The sequence below is a fragment of the Phaseolus vulgaris genome, chromosome 9, assembly GCF_051622355.1.
Source record: "Phaseolus vulgaris cultivar YP4 chromosome 9, ASM5162235v1, whole genome shotgun sequence".
Classification (NCBI taxonomy): Eukaryota; Viridiplantae; Streptophyta; class Magnoliopsida; order Fabales; family Fabaceae; genus Phaseolus; species Phaseolus vulgaris.
In genome coordinates this window covers 39,864,663-39,888,901 of record NC_143506.1, presented here as the reverse complement: position 1 = coordinate 39,888,901, position 24,239 = coordinate 39,864,663, and the positions used below count along the sequence as shown (strand labels likewise).

The window sequence follows — 24,239 nt, the reverse complement described above, 5'->3', positions numbered from 1 at the left end:
AAAGAAGCCTAATACAATAATAGAAAACAAGTGTATATAATTTCATAAAAAAATTTAAAATAATTATTGTAAAACCTTAATAAATTTATTTATGTTAATTTAATTTCTCGTCACTATACATTTTATTGGATTAATTTTTTATTTTATAAAAATATTATTAGTATGAGTTTTATATAACTTACCTTGATAATAATTCGTGATTTAATAATGAAAAACATCTTTAACCTTTTAGACTATTTCTTAAATTAAAATCATTATATATATATATATATATATATATATAAAGTTGAGCTTAGTTTCATAAAATGGTCTCATAAAAAATACATTACATAATATATATAATCTTTTAGATATTTTTGAATTCTTATTTATATGTCTTTAAAAAGTAATATTTTAAAACTATTTCTAATAAGACACTAACTGTATTTGTCCAGTAGTGTTTAAAACCCAATAACAGCGCCGACACTTCAATTTTTTTTTAAAAAAAAAACTCTCACATTAAACATAACACTTCAATTTACTTCAAGATTAATATGATATATAATTATTTTAAATCCCAAGTTAATAGATTGTCTTGATACATAAAAGGTAAAAAAAATTCAGGTTTTTCTGAAGCATCTTATGTAAAATTTTATGTTATATCTTATTTATCATATAATATAAATATATAAGATCTTATCCAATTCTTGTTTTAATAGTAAATTTTATTTTAGAATCTTATTTTTTTTTTGTTACTCTCATAATTTAATTTTGGTTGGTATAAAAGTATATAAATTTATATTTTTTAAGATCTACTTTTAAAAGAACTTTAGAGTACTTTTAAAAATCTTTTTCTTCATACTAAATTTTTTTATTGTTGCTTTAATTGAAGATATTATAAAAGGAAGATGTTGTTACATCTAAAGATTACCAAATTTCTTAAAACGTTTTTTTTTCAAACGATAAAAAGGTTAAGAAACTTCAAAAAAAAATATTTTATACTTTTTTTCTGAATTATATGTTTTAGATAGGATTTAAAATTTAGGATTTTGATTTGGTAAAGTAAATAAAGTCATTAAATTTATGAAAAGAAAATAAAAACGTGTGCCAAATTGGTCTCACCGATATTATTATGGATGGGTGTTGTTGATAGGGACTCTCTACTAAACTCTATTTATACCAACAATATATACAACAAATTAATGTATTTTATTGATTTCTAAATTTATTTAATTTTTTTATTGATAAATAATTTTAAAATTGATATTTAATTAACTGTCAATATTTTAATTAAAATATTTTATAATTTAATTACTATAACAATTAATTATTTTTTTATCTTTAAAATTAATTTTTGTTTAATGAATTTTTTATAATGATAACTCTCAATATTTATTATTTTAATTATTTTTCACATTATTTAGTTACAAATTTAATTTTTGTTATATTTTTTAAAAAAAAATTATCACATTTGGTATAATTTTTTTGCAATAAATATGAAGAGTGGTATGAAAACACAATTGTGGATCATATAATGTTTTTTCTTCTCTTGTTCTTCCTTGGTTTCCATGTCGCAGTTTCTACTCCGGAGGATCCCATAAAGTGCTCCTCACAGAACACAAACTGCACCATCACCAACTCCTACGCCACATTCCCTGATCGAAGCATCTGTGAAGCAGAGGAGGTGTTTTACCCCACGCAAGAAGAAGATGTTCTGAGAGTGGTTGCAGCAGCCACCAGAAACGGCAAGAAGATGAAAGTCGCCACCCGTTTCTCCCACAGCGTCCCCAAGTGGGTGTGTCCTGAGGGCAACAATGGGTGGCTAATAAGCACCAAAGATCTGAACCGGGTGTTGGAAATTGACGCCGAGAAAAGGACGGTTAGGGTGCAGAGTGGCGTGACGTTGAAGCAGCTGGTGGAGGAGGCGGCGACGGCGGGGTTGGGGTTGCAGTACACGCCGTATTGGTTGGGTTTGACGGTGGGGGGCATTTTGGGGACAGGAGCCCATGGAAGCAGCTTGTGGGGGAAAGGAAGTGCTGTTCATGAACAGGTTGTGGAGCTTAGAATTGTTACGCCTGCATCTCCTCAACATGGTTATGCTCAGGTTCACACCCTTTCTCATGAACAAGATCAACATTTCAATGCAGCAAAACTCTCACTCGGCTTGCTTGGGGTCATTTCAGAGGTATGTATTTCTGCATGTACCCTCACTTCCATTTTCTTATTAACTCAATTTTATAAAATCGGTGTAAAAGAGTTGCACACTTAAAAATCTTACATTGACTATAAATTAGAACATTTTATAATCCACTTCTAAGTATGGTATTATAGTTATTTCGAGTATATCCTAACAATTGTTTGTTGCACTTATTAAGTCACTCGTTATCGGATCACTCATAATATATAATTCATTTATGATTGATATGAGATATTCAATATACTTTTTTAAAACTTGTCAACTCGTGCGTGAGACTATATATGTATGGATGGTTCGACAATAAATAATCTGATAAACCAAACAAATTCTCGTTAGAATAAACTTTAAATAACTCGTTAAAAGTTGAAATTAAGTTATAAAATATTATTATTCTCAAACACGTGTCTTTTACTTTTTGTTTATTTTAACATAATCAACTTTTACTTTCAAGTTTTGAACCTTCTGATAATTTTATTCAAAAGAAATTTAATGTGTGTTTCTGATGTGATTCGTATAATTTTGTGTTTTTAAATGAATATAAACTGTGAAGAAGATACTATCTTTTAATTACGAATTTTATGTCGTTGTGTAGCAACTTCCGAGAATACAGCCAAAATATTGGTACCTTAACGCGGGAGAAAAACTAATGGATTTACACACACACACAAAATAGTAAAAATATAACTCCGAAAGGATTTGTACAAGGTAAAGATAAAATAAAACATTCATAATTAGTTTTCGTGATAACTACTCTAACACTACCTTAAACTCATCGATAGATATATTGGTACTTCTAAAATTTATAAAGTGAGAGCTTTTGTGAATGTTACCAAATTATATTGAACAGGAAGATAACTAACCAACTTCTTTCTTACCAACTTTATACCACTTAAATTTAAAATATTATATTCGTTAGGTTACGATTGAATTAGTTTTTTTTAATAAATAAATAAATAAATAATAGGGATATTTTAGAGATACATCAACTCTTATAAAAAAAATATAAATAGATTTTTTTACATTCAAGAGACAAACTTCTAAAACAAACAGAATAACATAATCTAAAAAAAACTATTCTATCATAGTTTTTATTGTCGATCACATGTTTACAAAATATACGACAACAAACCTACAAGAAAATCATGAAATAGAAACCAATTTCTAGAAACCAAAATAATTAGTTGCAATAATTAAATTAGAGATCATTTTAGAAACTAAAAAGAAATTTGATTTCTAAATTAGTTTCTATTATTGTTAAATAGTTTCTAAATTGGTATCTAATTAGCAACCAATGTTTTAGAGACCAAATTTAGAAACAAAATAATTGGTATCTAAAACCTTAGTTGCTAATTAGATATCAATTTAGAAACTATTTAACAATAATAGAAACTAATTTAAAAACCAATTTTTTTTTAGTTTCTAAAATGGTCTTTATTTTAGTTTCTATTGTAACTAATTATTTTTGTCTCTAAAAATTGGTTTCTATTTCATAATTTTCTTGTAGTGAAACTCTTACAAGCCTCGCACCTAAATTTTTTTTAATGAATTTCATGCAAACCAACTATTAAAACAATAATCTGAATAAGAAAAATATGTTACACGTACATTCGATATTATCCACGACCGAATTAACTATACTAACACAATAACTCAAAATGATCACAATATAAGAGATAAAATAGGTACTCTTCACAATAACTCTAAAATATCACAATATAAGAGATAAAAGTGGTACTCTTATAATTAATTTAGTTAGAGGAGACTGATTTCATATAGTATTTATTTAAATTGTTACAAATTCTCTGTATTTAGCTTCTGTACTATTTTTAGAACCAAGATATCTATAGTATTTTGTGGTGGATTTGCTGTCATGTGAGTCTGAAGTATGAACCTAAATATATGCATCACAAAAGTCAATATTGACATGGTAGGTTAGATTAGGTTTAGTGTAATTAGTGATAGTTACATCGTGCACCTACCTCACATAAACCTATATTATTGGAGGGATTAAGAACTCAAGTGGAAACATTTTCTTTAATAAGTTTCAAAAAGCTTAAGCCTGTTGAGGTAAAAATTTAATTGTTAACCTTAAAGAGTTATTGGATATACTTGGCCTCTCACAAACATGAAGACTATCATCATTTTTTGCCCAAAAAAAAAACATGAAGACTATCATCACTAGGTAAATTCTTCACCTTACAAATTGTGATCTACACTTTCTAAAATTTTCAAAATTGTCTTTATTTCAGAATTAAAAAATAAATTCTGAAAAAGTAAATTCAAAATAATTAAATTTGTGTGTTCTATAAAATAAATTTCAAAAACAGAATTAAAAAATTTAAATTCCGTTTCGGAAAAACAATTTTGAAGAATTAACAACATTTTAGAAAAAAATTGTGAAAATCAAAATGTAAAAATATATTAAAACACCAGAAAAGTATTTCAAAAATTCAAATCTGAAAACATGTTAAAACAAAAATCTAAAATATATTTTGATTTGTAGTCTCTTTTGTTTAAAGATATTTTTGTCATTTCAAACAAAAAATAGTGTGTAGTATGATTTAACCATTTATTTTAAAATCTTGATAGCTAATTATATATCAATTTATAAATTATTTAACAATAATAGAAACTAATACAAGAAAATCATCAAATAGAAACTAATTTTAGAGACAAAAAATAATTAGTTGTTATATTAACTAAATTAGAGACAATTTTATAGACTAAAAAAATTTGATTTCTAAATTAGTTTCTATCATTGTTAAATAGTTTTTAAATTGTTATCTAATTAGTAGCTACCAAAGTTTTAACTACCAATTATTTAGATTCTAAATTTGGTAGTAAAAACTTAAGTTGCTAATTAGATATCAATTTAGAAACAATTTTTTTTTAATTTCTAAAATGATCTCTAATTTAGTCAATATAATAAATAATTATTTTTTTATTTAAAATTGGTTTCTATATAATAATTTTCTTGTTGTGATAAATATCCCACAAATATGTGCAAAAAAGCAAGAAATTGACAATGTGCCTTTTCTCCAGCAACATAATTATTATTATTATTTATAATAAAAATAAAAATAAAAACACTTCAAAACTATCCAAACTCTTATATGAGAATATAAAATATAAGCAGAAAAAAAAAGCAACTAAGATTTTTTTTAGCAAATTATGCAGTAGCTGCAATGCATTCACATGACATAATATATGTTCTTTTGTTTCTTTAAAACGTCTTAATTTGTGGCACTACATTTCTGTTGGGAAGGTGATTATGATACAATGCTGATAAATTTTGCAGATTACTTTGAAACTTGAACCTCTTTTCAAGCGATCCATTACATATCTGACCGAAAACGATGCAAATTTGGAGGGTCAAATCATAACATTTGGACAACAACATGAGTTTGCAGATATAATTTGGTACCCACATCAACACAAAGCTGTATACCGTGTTGATGATCGTGTTCCTATTAATACATCAGGCAATGGTGTTTACGATTTCATCCCTTTCCGTTCCACTCCTGCAATTGAATTAGAACTCCTCAGAACCACAGGCGAGTTTTTCTTAATGTAAACTAATATTTAGTTACATAAAAATCACGTGTTTGATCTTGAATTTCGTCAAAAGTACTTTCAGTAAATTTCTCGTTCTCTGATTAGTATCTATAACTCGTAGTATGTATGCACTTAATTAATAGTTACTAATAGGGTGACGGATATAATGCTTTTGTTAGTCCAAGCAATAGTACTTAATAACTTGTCTTCAAAATTTCTAATGAAAGTGATATTGTTTTCCTTTGTTTTTTTTACTATAGAGGAACTTGAGGAGCTTACTGGTAATGCTGTGGGGAAATGCTTCCTTGCAAAGAGAACAACGAATGCCCTTATGGCCACTGCTTATGGACTAACTAACAATGGTGTTGAATTTATCTTATCTATTTTAGTCAAATGAGTACTTAGAGCTCATTTTTTTTACAAAAGCTTTCATGTTTCATGAAGTAATAAGAGCACTTAGAACTAATTTAATCACATATTCTATAATGGAACTTGCAGGTTTAATCTTCACTGGATTCCCTGTAGTTGGATTTCATAACCAGATTCAGGCTTCAGGGTCATGCCTGGGAAGTGATATGAACACAAAGACAAGATTATGTCCTTGGGACTCTAGAATCAAAGGAGAGTTCTTTCACCAAACGGCATTCAGCATTGGGTTGTCTGTGGTAAAGAACTTCATTGAAGATGTGAAAAAGCTGGTTGAATTGGAAGCAAAGGCATTTTGTGGCATAGAGATATACAATGGAATTCTAATGCGCTATGTGAAGGCTTCAAGTGCATACCTAGGGAAACAAGAGGATTCCATAGACTTTGATATCACATACTACCGTAGCAAGGACCCAATGGCTCCAAGGCTGCATGAAGACATCATTGAAGAGGTTGAGCAGATAGGGATTTTCAAATATGGAGGACTACCCCATTGGGGTAAGAACAGGAATGTGGCATTTGAAGGAGTGATGAACAAGTACAAAAATGCAGACAAGTTTTTGAAGGTTAAAGATGAGTATGATCCACAGAGGCTATTTTCTAGTGAGTGGACAGACCAAGTGTTTGGTCTAAAAGAAGGGTTAATGATATCAAAGGATGGGTGTGCATTAGAAGGTCTATGTTTATGCTCCCATCACAACCATTGTGCACCAACCAAAGGCTACTTTTGCAGACCAGGCAAAGTCTACAAGGAAGCAAAGATTTGTGCTCTTTCAGGTTCTTAAGATGTAACAAGTTTCAAATAACTTTCCACAATGTATCTGCATATAGTTGAAGAACTAAATAAAAGAAGATGCGATAATAAACATGGATATATGAACTGATTATAAAAAAAATAAAAATCATGAAATAGAAATCAACTTTTAAATACTAAAATAATTAGTTGAAATAATAACTAAATTAGAGATCATTTTATAAACTAAAAAGAAAATAGTTTCTAAATTAGTTTTTATTATTGTTAAATAGTTTCTAAATTGATATCTAATTAGCAACCAAGGGTTTAACTACCAATTATTTAGTTTCTAAATTTGGTAGAAAAACTTTGGTTGCTAATTAGATACCAATTTAAAAAATATTTAATAATAATAGAAACTAATCTAGAAATCAATTTTTTTTAGTTTTTAAAATGGTTTCTAATTTAGTTACTATTGCAACTAATTTATTTTATAATTGTCTTGTAGTGCGTCAACAGTTCAAAACAGATAAGTTACTTGTTACTATGAAATCCTAGCAAGTTGTTATATATATATATATATATATATATATATATATATATATATATATATATGAGTTCTTAGGTTGTTATGTATTACTTTCTTCTGATTTAGAATTTCGTCATGTTTTATGTATATGGAATTATAGGATAACTTGCTTGTATAAGGATGGAAGAATCTCCTTAATCCTAACCTAAAATATCTATATTATTTTTTTTATTGATAAAAAAATATATAGAGAATTAAAGAAGAGCAAGTAGATAATTTTTTAAGCCTGATTGATAATATAATAAATAATCAGAAATTTTAAGGGGTGATAGTGTACCACTTTGATTTTTCTTCTAATTTTATTATGAATGCTGGTAATACATACATATAGCAGATATAGTTCATATACATGGTGGGGAATTAAGAAGAACAAGTGGATTAATTTTAAAACGTTATTTAATTATAATAAATAATCAGAAACTTTAAGGGGTGAAAACGTTAAGAAGTGTACCACTTTGAGTTTCTTTCAATTTTATATGAATGCTGATAACTACATAGCAGATATATTTGAAGTAGTCATTATGGTTCTGGATAGAGAGTAATTAGTAAGTGTAATATAAGAGTTACTATTTTATTTTCTATATATTGTTCATATTTGTTTGATTATAACTTTTCTATTTGGAGTTTCTGTCATTGCAATATGTAAGTACCCAATAAATAATAATGAAGGTAAGGCGAGAAAAGTTAAAAATAATAATTTATAATTATTTTGTTAAAAAAAGAAAAAAAAAGGAAGATTTTACGGGAACATAAATTGACATAAAATTATGGAAGGGAAATTTTTTTATACTTTTCATTTTTTTAATTATTAAAATTAAATAATTTTATAACACACAATTAAAATTAATAGAAAACAATTTTATTACAATACAAATAATAAAGTAAACGTTTTAAATCTTTGAGTAAATTTGAATTTTTTTAATTAGCATAAAATTATGTCCGTAAATTTATTTATTTTATTTTCTTATTCAATAATCTACATGCCTAATTAAAGAGAAAGTTCTCTACTTATTTCTTTTATTTTTGTCCATATTCAAACTATATTTTGTGTTAGACCCATTCAGTACGGTTTTGTCTCACTGAATTTAGTTATTATATACATGTTTGGTTGTCCTTTGTGTTTGTTTTTCATCTATTTAGACACAAAACTGAGTTTTAGTTGAAAGCAATATACGATATCAGTTGGCTCTATTTACTAAAGAGCAACATCAAGTAATAAACCAACAACGATATCAGTCTTGGTCAATGGTAGTTCAACTTTGGAATTTAAACCATTGAGAGGATTGAGACAGGGTGATCCCTTAGCCTTGTTCCTTTTCCTTGTGCTAGCTGAAGGTTTAGCTAGACCGGTTAGACAGACGTTTAAAACTAACTTGCTTAAAGGAGTGAAGGTGGGAGCTGACGATGTCGATACTTGTGTTCTCCAATTTGCAGATGACACCCTTTTTATGTGTTAGGATTCCTACTCTAATGTTTTCTCTCTAAAGGCTATGTTTAGGTGTTACGAACTTGCGTATGGTTTGAAAATGAACTTCCACAAATCAAAGATGACAGGTATTAATGTGGAGAGACAATCTCTTGAAGTTTACGCTAAAACCTTACATTGTACTATGAAGGTAACTTTCAAGTACCTTGGGTTAGAAGTAGGTGGTAACCCGAGGAAGAAGAAGTTTTAGGAGCCTATGATAAACATAATTAGTGTTAAACTAAATGCTTGGAAGGGATGACTTTTGTTTCTTGTCGGAAGAATTTGCCTAGTGAAATCGGTGTTTTCATCATTACTGCTCTTCTATTTGTCTTTCTTCAAAGCCCCAGAGGTGGTGTATAACAAAATTATTAGCATTCAAAGGCAGTTATTGTGGGGTTGGGGGAAGGAGAAGAGCTCTATCTCGTGGGTGAGCTGGGAGACCCTGTGTAAACCCTTTGAGGATGGCAGACTGGTATTAAAGATATTAGGAAGTTCAATGTTGCCCTCTTGGCTAAGTGGAAGTGGAGGCTTTTAAATGAGGAAAAGGGTAAGTGGAGAGATATCCTCATATCTAAGTATGGCACGGAGTGTAGACATAATCAGTCTTTTTTTAAGTACCAGTCATGGTGGTGGAAAGATTTATGTAAAAGTTGCTGAGAGGGTGAAGAAGAGGGGTGGTTTCGAGGAGCATTAGTATGGAAAGTGGGAGGTGGGGATAAGGTTAGATTTTGGGAAGATGCCTGGTGTTATGATGTCACTCTCATCTCCAAGTATCCTAGGTTGTATTCCATTTTGTTGGATTAAGGGGAGAAGGTGGAAGAGGTAGAAGGGTGGGAGGATTCGGTGTGGAGATGAAGGCTTAGGTGGAGGAGGGCTAGGTTTTAATGGGAAGCTTCACAATAAGAGGAAATGTGTCAGTATATTTCCAGAATCCGATGGAATAAGGAGGTTAAGGATGTCTAGGCGTGGGGAGGTGATGCATCAGAGGAGTTCTTTGTGAAATCTGCTTATGACTGCCTAGCTAGGCATGCATGTAGCCCCCATAATAGTATCTTCAAGAACCTTTGGCAGGCCAAAGCCTTTCCAAATATGCTGACAACAACGTGGAGGGTTCTTATGGATAGAATTCCTACAAGAACTAATTTATCTAGAAGAGGAGTGGTAACCCCTTTATATTGTGTGATGTGTCAAGCTTCAGATGAATCTTCACAACATCTTTTTGTTGAATGTATCATTGCCCAACTGGTGTGGGCTCAATGCTTCAGATGGATTGGGATTGTGTTTTTTCATCATAACGATTTGATGAGTCATTTTGAGAATTTCGTCTTGCCACACGGTACATATAAACAAAACTTGGTTTGGAAATGTATGTGGGCGATAGTGTGGTGTATTTGGGAGCATAGGAATCATATTGCCTTTAAGCAAGGGGTAGTAGATGCAGAGGTGATTTTTTAAAATGGCACAACTAAAGTCATGACTATGGATGAAACACAAATTGGGTGCCTTTAACTACTCCTTCTCTGATTGGCATATGAATCTAGTTATTTGCATTAAAAGCGTCTTGTGAGAGGAATGGTCTGGTAAGGGGTTAAAGGCGGGTGCTCGCTGCAAAACTAGTTACAGGGACAAGGGAGGTTAAGAGACATAGAAGATGTTGGCTCCCAATGTTAAGGTGGTTATGAGGGATTGTGAAGCTTTGAGGTGTAAGGTTGGTTTCTTGCAGAATTATGCAACAACTGATGCATATTTTATTCAGGTAAGTATGTAAGCCAACTCAACTTTTTCGAGAAGAAGTTATGTGTGTTGCAAAGGTCTTGTTTGTTGTACTTTTTATGCAGCAATTTCACTCTGCTCTCTTGAAAAATGCTATGTTGATGGTTGTTCAATTGGAATGTTTTCTCTATGATTCATGCAACCCTTAAATTCAAGTATCTTATGCATGAAATCCAAGGTCTAGTGTTCTGTTTTGAGTTATCCAAGGCAAGCTATCCATATGCATATTATCCATATAGGGTGTTGGAGGCAATCATGTTCTGTTTCAAGCTTTTTAATTTCTTATAGCTTTGCTTATCTTTTTTGGTAGTGCTGTTTTTGGGCAGAATTTTGTATCCTTTGGGTTTGTATGGGGAGTGGGGGGTTTAGAATAGTTTAAGATTCTTGAGCTAAGTGTTGGTTCATATAATGTCTCTTGTTTTGATGTACTCTTGAACTAGGTAAGGGTGTGTAAAAGGGTTGAGACACCCCTTAAATGTCCCGTTCTATATTATTAATTCATTGTTGATAAAAAAACATCAAGTAAAAAACGGTAAACTTGTTTAATTAGTATTATTAACAAAATTCATTTTATCAACCTATTTTTGAAAAAAAAATAAACCTTTAAATCACATCCTAGCAATAAACTTTTATTTTTTATTGAAGTGGAACAAATTTACGTCACAGATTGTATCTCTGTGATGTTCTTAAATTGTTTTAAGTCACAAATTGTATCTCTTCTATTCAGTTCAGAAGAAACTGCGAGACTCAACATTATATTTTGCACTATACAGCAGTTGTGTCTACAATCGTCTTCTATAATGTCATATAAACAATAATTTTGAAAACAACAACTGTCTATACTTTGACCTTATTTGTTGTGAACTATAGTAGACACTTGGTCAAAATAACTGTCGTTTATAATGCCTTATAGACTATGGTCGTGAATTGTCGTTTATAAGTCGAAAATACACTACAAGAAAATGATTGAATGGTAACCGATTTAGAAACCAAAAATAAATAGTTTCTATAGTAACTAATTTAGATACCATTTTATAAACTAAAATTTATTGGTTACTAAAATGGTATCTATTATTAATAAAAATTGTAATATAATTAGATACTATATTTTTGGTTGCTAATAATAAAAATAAAAATAAAAGTTTTTTTTAGACACCATTTTTTTAGTTTCTTGTGAAGATGTAATTGGAAACCATTTTTTTAGTCACTTTTAATTTATTTTAGAAACTAAATTTTGGTCTCTAAAAATAATAGAATTAGAAACTAATTTGTAGTTTCTAATCATCATATATAATTAGATGCTTTAATTTTTAGTCATTATTATTTGAATTTAGATACTAATTTTGGAGTAATTAAATTTTATAAAATTAATTATTAATTTATAAAATATTTTAAATTGGTATGAATAAATTTATTAATTTTAGTATAATATTAAAATAATTCTATCAATTTAAAAATTACATTTAAAATAATATTTTAATATTTTAATTTTATTTAAATATAAAATTAAATTAATAATAAATTCAAAATATTATTTAAAATAAAAATTTAATAAATTATTTTAAATAAAAATGCATATTTTTCAAAAATTTATTTAATTTATTCAAAATCTGAGCAAATGGTTTGAAATTTGAAAGTTTATCTGTCTCGTCCCTCACTCTCACGAACACACACTCTGCAACTCGCACCTTCACACGCTCTGCAACCCGCACCTTCACGCACTCTGCAACTCGCACCTTGCAATGGCACCCTGCGACGACAACGTACCCGCGACGGCAACGCATCCATGACGACAACGCACCCGCGACGGAAACGCACCCTGCGACGGCAACGAAGCTCCACAGGTATTCATTCCTTTACTGTGTTTTGATTCTAATTATCCACTCTCTCTCTGTCACGCTTGTTGTGTCTTTGTTTCAGTCGAATCACAAAGATTCAAAAGCTTTGCGACATTGACCACGAATTCAACCCTTCGGAATTGGATACCCCCAATCACTAGGCTCTTCATCTTCAGGTTAAATTAGGTTACTCATTCTCCTTCGTTGCTATTCCCAATTCCTAACGGTTTCCTATCCTTTCACTTTCAATTTTCAATCCCACAGAACACACTGCACCACATTCTATTCGAATGTGAAAGAGCTGATAAACAACAGAATAGAGGAATAGGAACTGTATAAAGTCTATAGTTGACGTGCTTCAGCATTAATCTTAGTATTAAATAATTCTCCCATTTATTCTAATTCATTTTTTTTTCGTATTGATTATAATTATTCTTATCATGTTTTTACTATAATAAATGGATTTGAGAATTGAGAATGATAATGGAAAACTAATTACCTCCAAATCTGCAATGATAGCGAAGGATGTACAAGTAGACTATTTAGCGGCTTTGTGGTTTTGTTCACAACTTGATTTGCATCTTTTTCTCTCTTAATTCTTTTAATAATTTATTTTCTTTGAAAGATTACAGTAAGTAATAAATGTTTTAAGTGATTGTATATAAGATCTGAGGGATTTGTGAAGTCAAATTTCTTATAAGGGTTTACATATTTAATTGTGTTTTTTTAGAACTATAAGTAGATAGTGAAACAATGTTTTGCTCATTAACATAAATTAAAGATTACAGTAAGTTGTCTACCGTGCTATTTGTTGATGCCCAATGATGGAGGGACTATTAGTGATCTGCCATTTGGTTTCTTTATACCTGAACCATTGCCATTCTCTCTCTCTATTTCTCTCTTACATTCATATCTACTCGTTCATTTATTTATTTTTGTGCAAGAAGGCTGTAAATGAAACCAGGGTGTAGATTATTTGATTTGCATTTAATTATTTTATCCGAGGGCTATGCAAATATTTTTCTGGTTGCACGAACTGATGAATAATTGGGTTGAATGTGGGTTTGTTACTCAGATTTATCATATAAGATTATATTTTGTTGATGGCAATGGCAGTAGTTACTGTTTTTTCCATTTTGAATGATTGGCGGCCACATGTTTTTTAACTTGTTATTTTTCACACTATTGTTAGGGTGATAAAATTCATGGATCCCTCTATCAATTTGTTGGTTTCATCATCAATTTGTTATTGGATCCCATTTTCAACCTTGTGGAATTTATGAATTTCAATCAGTATTGTCTTGAATAAGTAAAATGTTATTTTTAACTTTACTCCTCCATTTATATGTTGATACAAATTAGTGATGGTCTAGTGGTACTTATGCGGGCCTTGAGGGTCTGTTCCTTTTATTCCATGGAAATATGTGAAAGCCTATACATAATAGGGCAGTTTGATGGGTTATTTTGTTTTTTCTAAAAAAAAAGTCCATAGTATTATCTCAATTTGTATTTGTGTTCTATTTTTTTAGCCATGTCAATTTTGCAGCCATTTGATAATATATTCCATGTACTATCTCAATGTAGGCTTCGTAAATGGTAGTCATTTGCTGATGCTTAATTTTCATTGTTGATTGAGCATGCATAATTTTACAGAGATGGAGAAAATATGGCACGTTCCGGCTTACTTTGTTAAAACGCCATTGCCCTCCAATTTTTGAGAGGAAGGAATGCTTGGTTCCTCCACCAGATGGATACAAGCCTCTAATCAGATGGTCAAAGAGCAGAGATGAGTGTTGGTACAAGTATAATGTAATATGCTTTATGAGTTAAAAAGAAAAAGACTGAATGAGTTAACTATAAATATTATGCACTTGTTCAACTTTTCTGTTACATTAATGTCAGGAATGTGCCCTATGAGTGGATCAACAAGCAGAAGTCTAACCAACATTGGTTGATTAAGGAAGGGGAGAAATTTCTGTTTCCAGGTGGGGGTACTATGTTTCCCAATGGTGTTGGTGAATATGTTGATTTGATGCAAAACTAATCCCAGAAATGAAAGATGGGACAGTGAGAACTGCCATTGATACTAGTTGTGGGGTGAGTTTACTCATAACCTCTTTTTCTTGAGGTTTATTTCAAAGTTAATAACTTAACTCTGATTTATTGTAGGTTGCTAGCTGGGGTGGTGATTTATTGGATCAGGGGATTCCAACAGTTTTTCTTGCTCCAAGAGATAACCATGAAGCTCAAGTTCAATTTGCTCTAGAGCGTGGAATACCAGCTATTCTTGGTGTCATATCTACACAAATACTTCCTTTCCCATCAAACTCCTTTGACATGGCTCATTGCTCCAGATGCCTTATCCCATGGACGGAATTTGGTAAATCTTCTATGCAAATTGAATTTTATCAATCAAACAGAATTCATTCTTATTTATGTGATCCAGCTTTTTTAGTGCCTTGCACTTAATTAATGTAAAGCCAACACATTTTATGATTTTGTTTCCGTTGGTTGATGGGTGATCAATGATCAATGATCATTGATGAGATGGTATGCAATAGGACCTTCATCCTCTAGCTAAGGTTTTACATAAACTCAGGCATTCAATTTAATTCCTATTTTGGTGTTTATACGTGACTTGTTAACTAGTATCTAAGTTCACTCTAATTTTTTAGTCACTCTCTAATGGGGGATATTCTCATGTGCTTTTAGGTGGTATTTATCTCATGGAAATGCACTGTATTCTTCGTCCCGGTGGATTTTGTGCTTTTAGGTGGATTTTGGGTATTTATCTCATGCAGGCTTGTTTACCTATTTTGTTTACTATTTGGTTGAAAGTTACCATGCTATGTAATGTCAATTGATACACAAAAGATTGCGAGTATCGTGGCTGTTGTTTGGGGCTGTAACAAATCAAAGTTGAAATTGAAATGTAATTGACTTTTTTTTATTCATGTTTATCCAGAACTGCAATGAATTACATTCTTAATCCTAAGAGATTTGACAATACATATGTAAGTTTTATCAATAGAATGTTTCCTTTACCACACCTAAATGAATTGATTTTTACACTTGATAAAAAATAAAATAAATAGAAATAAAAAACTAAATATAAAATAAATAATAATAATAATAATAATAATAAATAATAAAATATTTTTTTTATAATAAATAATAATATATATATATATTTTTTATAATAAATTACATTATTTAGAGACCAATATAGTGACATTTTTTGTTATTCATATATTTGGTCACTAAATAAGTTTCTATATATTTTGGTCACTAAATTGGTTTAAAAAAAAATAGTTGTTAATTTGGTTTTTATATAATTGGTCACTAAATTAGTTTCTATATTTTTGGTCACTAAATTGGTTTTTATTTAATGGTAACTAAATTGGTTTCTAAATTAGAATCTAAATTGGTATCTAAAATTAGCGACCATGATTTTAGCCACTTAAGACTATTAGTTTCTAAATTAGTTTCTAATTAAGTTAGTGACTAATTTTATCATTTTAGAAACCAAAAATTTAGTTTCTAAAAGCACTTTTTCTTGTAGTGATATAGCGTACGTATTGATAAATTACGATTTCAAAACCATTGTCTAAGATCTTTAAAAATGGTTATCTAAGATTTTTTTTTCATTAGTGATAGAATATTTAATTTAATGCATAAAATGAATTTAATCTATTTTAAATAAATTTAAAAAAAATCTAAATAAATTTGATTTGTTAAAATAGATCTGAATTTTAGATCTAATCTATTTTATTATATTTAGATTAGATCTAGATTAGATTTTGAAAAGAATTTCATACATACCTAGTGGAAGTATTTTTTTTATTTTTCATTAAACTAAAGTGTAACTTGCATTGGAGATAACACCAAAGGGATCCTTAACCATTATACAATAACTTTCAAAAATGGATGAAAGACACCAAATATATAATTCTCTTGGTTGAATAGATAATTACCAAGTTGTCAAAAATGACTGCGATTCAATACTAATGTTAAATGTCATACTTGTATTCCACCATATCTAATCCAAGTCACGGAACTTCGTATAATAATTAAATATCACGCTTATTAACAAATATTTCATGTGATTTACGAAAATAACTTTTATTTGTGAACCAAATAAACTTTTAAGTTTTTCCTTCATATAAAAAAAAAACTTTATTTATTTATGAGTTAACTCTAATAGTTTATGTTATTAATAAAATTATAAATTAGTTTTTAAATTAATATTTAATTAGATATTCAAATTTTAGCTAATAATTTTAATTTTAAAATAGTTAATAACTAATTAAATACTAATTTAAAATTTATTTATTAATAATAAAATTACTTTATATACCAATAATTTTGTTAATTTTTAAAATAATATCTAATTTAGTTAATATATTAACTTTTTTTTAAGTTAATATTTATTTAATACTTTTTTTAGTGAAAAAACAATCCCACTCTTCTAGATAGGAAAGTTTCTCATGTGATATCCCTTTAAAAAAATTCTTCCTTCACAACATTTTTTTTCACTGATTGAAATGTTTCCTCCATAGTTATGGGAACCCTAAACCTTGTGAGCATATCAGACCTGTTTTCCTTCCATGACTATTCTCGGTTAGAACTTATATAAATGTAATGTATGTAGAAAATAATGTATATAATAATATAATTGAGTAGCTTATGAATGTTAAAGTCAAAAAATGATAATGTAAGTTATCATAAATATTTAGATTAAAGAAATGTATATTTGGAGTTACAACCAAAGTTTCTGGCAAACAAATAAATTTGATGCTAATGTGTTTTACGTTGTTAAAAAATTTAAGAAAATAATTTTTGTAGGTGTTTACAAGAAAAAGCATAACAGAAATAAAATATTGAGTGTAAAGAAAGATCTCAAACTTATTATTAATTTAAATCTTATTATTGTCATTCTCTTACCATAAATTTATAGTAATTATTTGTGGCATATTACCTAAAATGGTTGAAGAGGTCATTAATTAAAGTAATTGATCATAACATATTAAATTAACTATAAAAATGTAGTCGTAATTATCTTGTAAATAAGAAATGTTTATTGACATCACAATTCAATTTAGTAGTTTATTTAGTAAAGAGGATTAAATTATGTGACCCTATATTTTTATGGTATATATACTCATTTGTGGGATATATACGAAGGTATTCAAAATATATATGAAAAAAATTATATTACCTAGAAGCATTTATGGTTGAAACATCTAAATTGTGTACAAAGTATATGTTAGAAGTATAAGTCCTTAACACACATTTTTATATACTAAATAAAAGTGATAAAGTTATTTTCTTACATAGTTAATTGATTTTAAATTATATCAAACAATTTTTTAGTTGAAGAACTTAAACAAAGTTTTTTTTATTCAGATTGGTGTCTTGAATCCTTGATTTGCACGAGGTCAGTCAATGTTTCTAGGAGATAACTCCTTGTAGGTTTTTCAGTTCTTGTTAGGAGGTTAGAAATTTAGAGTCTCAAGAAGATCTTTTGTATAAGGATTGCGGTATTTCTAAAATACCTCTTATTTATTCATTATTTTTTTACTCATAAAAAAAACACAAATGATTAGATCATCGGATGAGAAGACAAAAGATGGTCTAGTAATAATGTAAAGATCGTCTAATGACAACATTTATTATACTTAATTATTTTAATATTTTTTTGTTATTCCTTGGTGTATGTTTTATATATAAAGACTATTGTGTACAAATAATTTTGTACTATGTTAGATTTTATGTATAAAATCTTTTAATGTTAATAAAAATGTTTTTTTTTAAAATTTTGTTATTATCTTTTTATGCTTGTTATTGATGCAAATCCAACAATAACTATTTACAAAACATTTTTAAGACAATAAATCCTCAAATTAATGAAAAATGAATAGTTGTTTTGAATGAACATAACAAGCTTTTTTTTTCTTTCCAAATGATTTAAAGAGAAATTCGTTGAAAAGTATTATGATGTCGAGGAATTAAAACAATTAACATATGTGTCGGAATTAAAATAATTAACACATGTGTCATAATTTAGAGTATATATATGATATTAACAAATTATACTTCTATATAAAGTTTAAAATGGAAAACACATTATGCAAAAAAATAATAGTGTTATAACAAATTCCATGTACTAATAATAAATATACATTTTTGGAGTTAGTTAAGGTATCCCACATGTTGATTAGATGTAAATAAGTTTGTAATAATATTAGAGTATATATTTTTTTATTAATAAATAAATAAATAAATTAAAGAGGATATTGTCTCAATCTTTATATAAATACTAAACTAAACTTACCGTTTAACTTTCAATCCAAAACTATTACAGACCAACATACTTACCAGTTAGGAGCTAGAAATTTAGTTTGTTTGATTTAAAAAAAATTAGAATATAAAGATAAACAATTTGATCTAGGCTTGACTAAGCAAAACAATGACTTAAAAAGTCTTTGTATTTATGATATAAACTATAATCACACTAAACCTCGATTAGATTACTATAGAAGACCAAGTTTAATAGCATTACTTAATAAAATAATATTGGATGCAGACTTCGATAACGTGCGCTAATAGCGAAAATATTTTTCAAATGTGTGTAGTATTCACCTTAGTCCATGGTTGGTTCATCTACCATTTTTTCTTATCAAAATAATACTTGTGTATAATTTTTTTATGCAATAGGAAATAAATATATATTAGAAAAAGTAAATTTATAATAAATAATATGAAAAAATATTAAAATAATAGTGTAACGTGTTTAAAAGTGTTTAAAAATGTGATCATGTACGTCTCTTTGTTAAGATATGTAATGGTGTATAAATAGGATGCATAGTGCAGAGGAAGTAGATAAGAACTTTACAGTAAAAAGATGAGGGAACAAGTTTTGAAGTACGCATTTGTGTTCTTATTTATCTGTGCATGTGGAGTCATTGCAACTCCTCCAGAGGATCCAATTCGGTGTGCTTCAAACAACAAAAACTGCACCATCACCAACACCTATGGCATCTTCCCTGACCGGAGCCTTTGCCGCGCCGCCGAGGTTATCTACCCCACCTCGGAGGAGGAGCTCGTGTCCGCGGTGGCCTCAGCTTCCAAGAACAAAAGAAAAGTGAAAGCCGCGACGCGCTTTTCCCACAGCATAACGAAGCTGGCTTGTCCTGACGGCGAAAACGGGTTGCTGATAAGCACGAAGAATCTGAACAAGATACTGAAGATCGATGCGAAGAAAGGGACGATGACTGTGCAGAGTGGCGCGTCGCTGAGACAGATCATCTCCGCGGCTGGTGAGGCTGGTTTGGCCCTGCCTTATGCTCCGTACTGGTGGGGTTTAACCATTGGTGGACTCATGGGAACTGGTGCTCATGGAAGCACGTTGTGGGGGAAAGGAAGTGCGGTTCATGAGTATGTGGTGGAGTTAAGAATTGTTACTCCTGCTGGAGAAGAAGATGGTTATGCTAAGGTTCGCACCCTTAACCAATCTCACTCCTCTCTCGATGCAGCCAGAGTTTCCCTCGGAGTTCTTGGAGTTCTTTCCCAGGTATATACGTATTCCTTTTTCCTTAATATCATTTTAGTCTGTGAGACTTTTAAAAAATTATCGTTAAAAGATTAGAATATTTCACTCTTTAATTTTAATTATAACCTATCTAGCATAGATACGGTTACAGACACAGAGATACGTATAATATCTAAAATGTAAGATACGAGGACACGGATCTATATATTATATAATACGAGAACACGGATTTATATATTATATAATTTTAAATTATATAAATTGAAAATAAATATTTATGTGCAAAAGTATGTTTCATATTCTTTTGGGAGCAGGAAGATATTTTTCATGACTAGTTCAAAAGAATTTGTTTCTTATTTTTATAATCATAATAAAAATTTATACAATAAATTTAAGTTTTTAGAAAATTATTGTATTTATACCTTTTAAAATTGTGTTAGAACCGTATTAGAATTTTAAAAAATTCAACAAATATTTTTTGAATTGAACACTTCACCGATAAATGTCCTATGAGTGTCGACACCGATACGTGTATCCGACACGGATATGTTTATTTAAGATATGTGTCCGAGCCTCATAGATTATAACACAATATTACGAAATTGAATTAAGTTTAAAGTTTATTTCTTAATATGTTATCAAAATCATTCTAATTACTATACCGTTATCGAATTATTTATAACATATATTTTCATATACAAATTATTAGATCACTCTTTATATATGTTTTTACGTACGAATTAGTAATAGGATGTGGTGAGAGTTTAAAAAATCTTCAAATCTCAAAAAATCCAACTAGTAATTTTTTTTGAAGTAACCACGTGAATGCCAAGTCAAATCTTTCTAATTAAATATTTTCACCTGTAAGAAATAAAAAAGCCTTTCTCATCTTGAAATAATGCAGTGCAGATCAAGCCAAGAATTTCACCCTCCACCTCCCAAATAAATAAGATACAAGGGTGACCTTCAAAACATGATATATAATTATTTACATTTTACTAGTTGAATTAAAAAGACATATTTTAACTTAAAAAATATATATTAAAAAATAAAATTTAAATCTAATTCAATTAAAATTATTCTAATTTCTAATCGATATAGAAGAATATAACTAAGATAAAATTTTATTTTTTTCAAACATATATGAACTCTTATTATGTCCAAAGTAAAGTGTGTTAGGTATTCTACAGATACCAGTTTAGTTTGATCTACACTTTTATACAGGTTACCCTAAAATTGGAGCCTCTCTTCAAGCGATCTGTTACGTATGTGAGCAAAGATGATTCGGATTTAGGAGATGAAGTTGTTAGTTTTGGAAGAAAACATGAGTTTGGTGATGTAACATGGTACCCAAGTCAACAAAAAGCTGTCTATAGAATTGATGACCGTGTGTCTGTTAATACCTCTGGAAATGGCTTATACGATTTCTTCCCATTTCGTTCCACACTCTCAGCAGCATTAGCCATTGTTAGATCTACAGGTTCCATTCTTATTTTTTCTATTCTTCCATAATCAATATTAAACAACAATTCAGATATGTTTAATATTTCATAATATAAAATATAACAGAGACAGTGCATGCATGTTTGAATATGTACGTGCATATGAATACAAAAGAGAGAAAGGACAACTTAACAGTCAAATATGTTGTTGTTTATAGTAGTTGTTTTTTCACATTTTGGTTTAACAGAGGAACTTCAAGAAGCAACACGTGATGCTAATGGGAAGTGCCTTGGTGCTAAGTTGATAACTGCAACTCTGTCAGGCATTGGTTATGGATTGACTAACAATGGTACTCATTTTTCTTTTTCACCATTCTTTTTTTTTGTTTGTTTTTGAGTAAAGTAAAATGGCAATTAATTTGGACTCAGAAATGAAAAAACTTTCAAATTCAACAAAAAAAAATTTGATTGGCCAAAAAAAAAGAATTAAATTGAACTGATACCTCAACTCTAACTCTTATATAAAGTTAAGTCAGTCAAAATCTATCTTAAAAAAAAACCTTACATAGATCAGAACACATAAAATTGAGGGTCATGACTAATAAACGTAAACAATCCCACAAATCAACATAAACTCCTACCCTTTTCTAATAGATGCATACCAAAGATTTAAAACATCCGTCAAAATATGAAAAACTTACCCCATAGTCTTTGAAATTCACCCATGATCATACCTTCACTTGCAACATAGAAAAAAATTTCAATATAATCTATACTACCACTTTTAAAAATCTTCTTATTCTTATGTTTTCACAATTTCGCTACCATAGCTACCCACACACAACCCCATATCTTATTAAAACTTTTATTCATCCTACTAATCTTAAAACTTCAAATTCAACAATATTAATAATTTTTTATCAATGAAGAATAAATATAATTAAAGACACACTTCACAAGTGTCCAAACCCTTCAACCCTTGTCCAAACCCTTCTACCCTTGTACAATAAGATTCAACAATATTAATCTATTTGTTTAAACATATGATGTAGGTGTCTTTCTTGGGTATCCTATTGTTGGATTTAGCAACAGGATGCAAGCATCAGGAACATGTTTAGATAGTTTAAACGATGGATTGATCACAGCATGTCCATGGGATTCCAGAATAAAAGGAGAGTTCTTTCACCAAACTGCGTTTAGCATTTCCCTGTCTGTAGTAAAAAACTTTATTGAAGATGTGCAAAAGCTTGTCGAGTTGGAGCCAAAGGCACTGTGTGGCTTAGAAACAGCAAATGGAATCCTTATGCGCTATGTCACAGCTTCCAGTGCATACCTTGGAAAATCAGAAGATGGTGTGGATTTTGACATCACCTACTATCGCAGTAAAGATCCATTGGCTCCTAGGCTTTTCCAAGATATACTTGAAGAGATAGAACAAATTGGGTTGTTCAAATATGGAGGATCACCCCACTGGGGTAAAAATAGAAACTTAGCATTTCTAGGAGTAATAAAGAAATATGATAATGCAGAGAAATTTTTGAAGGTTAAAGAGGAGTTTGATCCAGAAGGGGTTTTCTCGAGCCAGTGGACAGACCAAATGCTTGGACTTAAAGAAGGGGTGACAGTATCTAAGAATGGGTGTGCAATGGAAGGGTTGTGCATTTGCTCACAAGATAGTCACTGTGCACCAAAGAAGGGTTACTTATGCAGGCCAGGGAGAATTTATAAGGAAGCAAGGGTTTGTACTAATGATGCTGAGAGAACCAGAGAAGTAGATGATGTGAAGGATGAACTCTGAAGCACTATAGATCATTTGTTGCTTTTAATACTACTTCTGCTTCAAAAGTTTTCAATTTCCAAAACAAAATTCTTACTTCCTCCTTCAAGAGTGATGTCTGTCATTTAATTTGTTATCAGTTCTAGTTTATTCAGTTTACATTATAATTTACCTACTAAGGTTTTAATGACATGAATCACAAAAAACATCCACAGTATTTAATGGCAAAGAAGCAGAGTTGACAACACTTGGTTTCAGTCTATACACATGTTATAAGACATATTCACTGGTATGATATGATACAAGAATAAAGTCCTTCACGTTTTATTTGTTATACCAACTTCGACATTTTCTTTGTTATACAGACTTGAGCTTTCATTTGTGCTCACTCAGGATTCACTCTTATAAAATATTAAGTAAAAATTAATTTTAAAGATAATAAATAAATAATTATTATTTGACTAAATTAAATAATATTTTAGAAACTAAAAAAAATATTGATATCTAAGGTTTTTTTTTACTATCTTGTTTTTTTTTTTTACCAAAATGGAGTCACTGTCAAAAAAATTACGGACAAGTCGTGCTAACTTGACACGACTTTATATGTAGAAGTCATGCCAAGTTGACACGACTTTGTCACGTCAGTCTGAAGTCATGTTAACTTGGCATGACTTTTGCTACGTCAACCTGAAATCGTGTCAAGTTGCCATGACTTTATCCATGTCATATTTTTTTAATTTTTTTGTTTGTTTTTAAATATATATATATATATATATATATATTAGAATTAGTTAATTATAATTAAAATTATGAGTTATGTAATATTTGAAATTAATTTGATAAATAATTTTTTTATGAATGAACAAATACTTATGTAAAGAAAATGAGTAAATTAATAATCAAACTTGAA

General features: G+C 29.4%; 3 protein-coding genes across 3 annotated transcripts; all 3 read left to right on the top strand.

Annotated features, from left to right (window-relative positions):
• Positions 1 to 1,503: 1,503 nt before the first annotated feature.
• Positions 1,504 to 7,037, top strand: LOC137822849 (putative L-gulonolactone oxidase 6). The gene is made up of 4 exons (XM_068627855.2): positions 1,504 to 2,164; positions 5,475 to 5,730; positions 5,992 to 6,093; positions 6,230 to 7,037. Exons 1-4 carry the CDS (start codon positions 1,514 to 1,516, stop codon positions 6,940 to 6,942), a joined length of 1,722 nt encoding a protein of 573 aa, XP_068483956.2. The 5' UTR covers positions 1,504 to 1,513; the 3' UTR covers positions 6,943 to 7,037.
• Positions 7,038 to 10,598: 3,561 nt separating this feature from the next.
• LOC137823105 (putative methyltransferase PMT21) lies at positions 10,599 to 15,534 on the top strand. The gene is given in 7 exon segments (XM_090295722.1): positions 10,599 to 10,703; positions 14,212 to 14,354; positions 14,461 to 14,594; positions 14,597 to 14,655; positions 14,728 to 14,938; positions 15,271 to 15,342; positions 15,524 to 15,534. Coding segments are annotated over 7 exon segments (735 nt in total).
• Positions 15,535 to 19,390: 3,856 nt separating this feature from the next.
• LOC150025316 (putative L-gulonolactone oxidase 6) lies at positions 19,391 to 23,663 on the top strand. The gene is made up of 4 exons (XM_090295819.1): positions 19,391 to 20,131; positions 21,335 to 21,590; positions 21,801 to 21,902; positions 22,605 to 23,663. The coding sequence occupies exons 1-4, from the start codon at positions 19,463 to 19,465 to the stop codon at positions 23,348 to 23,350; spliced, it is 1,773 nt and encodes a 590-aa protein (XP_090151945.1). The 5' UTR covers positions 19,391 to 19,462; the 3' UTR covers positions 23,351 to 23,663.
• The last annotated feature ends 576 nt before the right edge of the window (positions 23,664 to 24,239 follow it).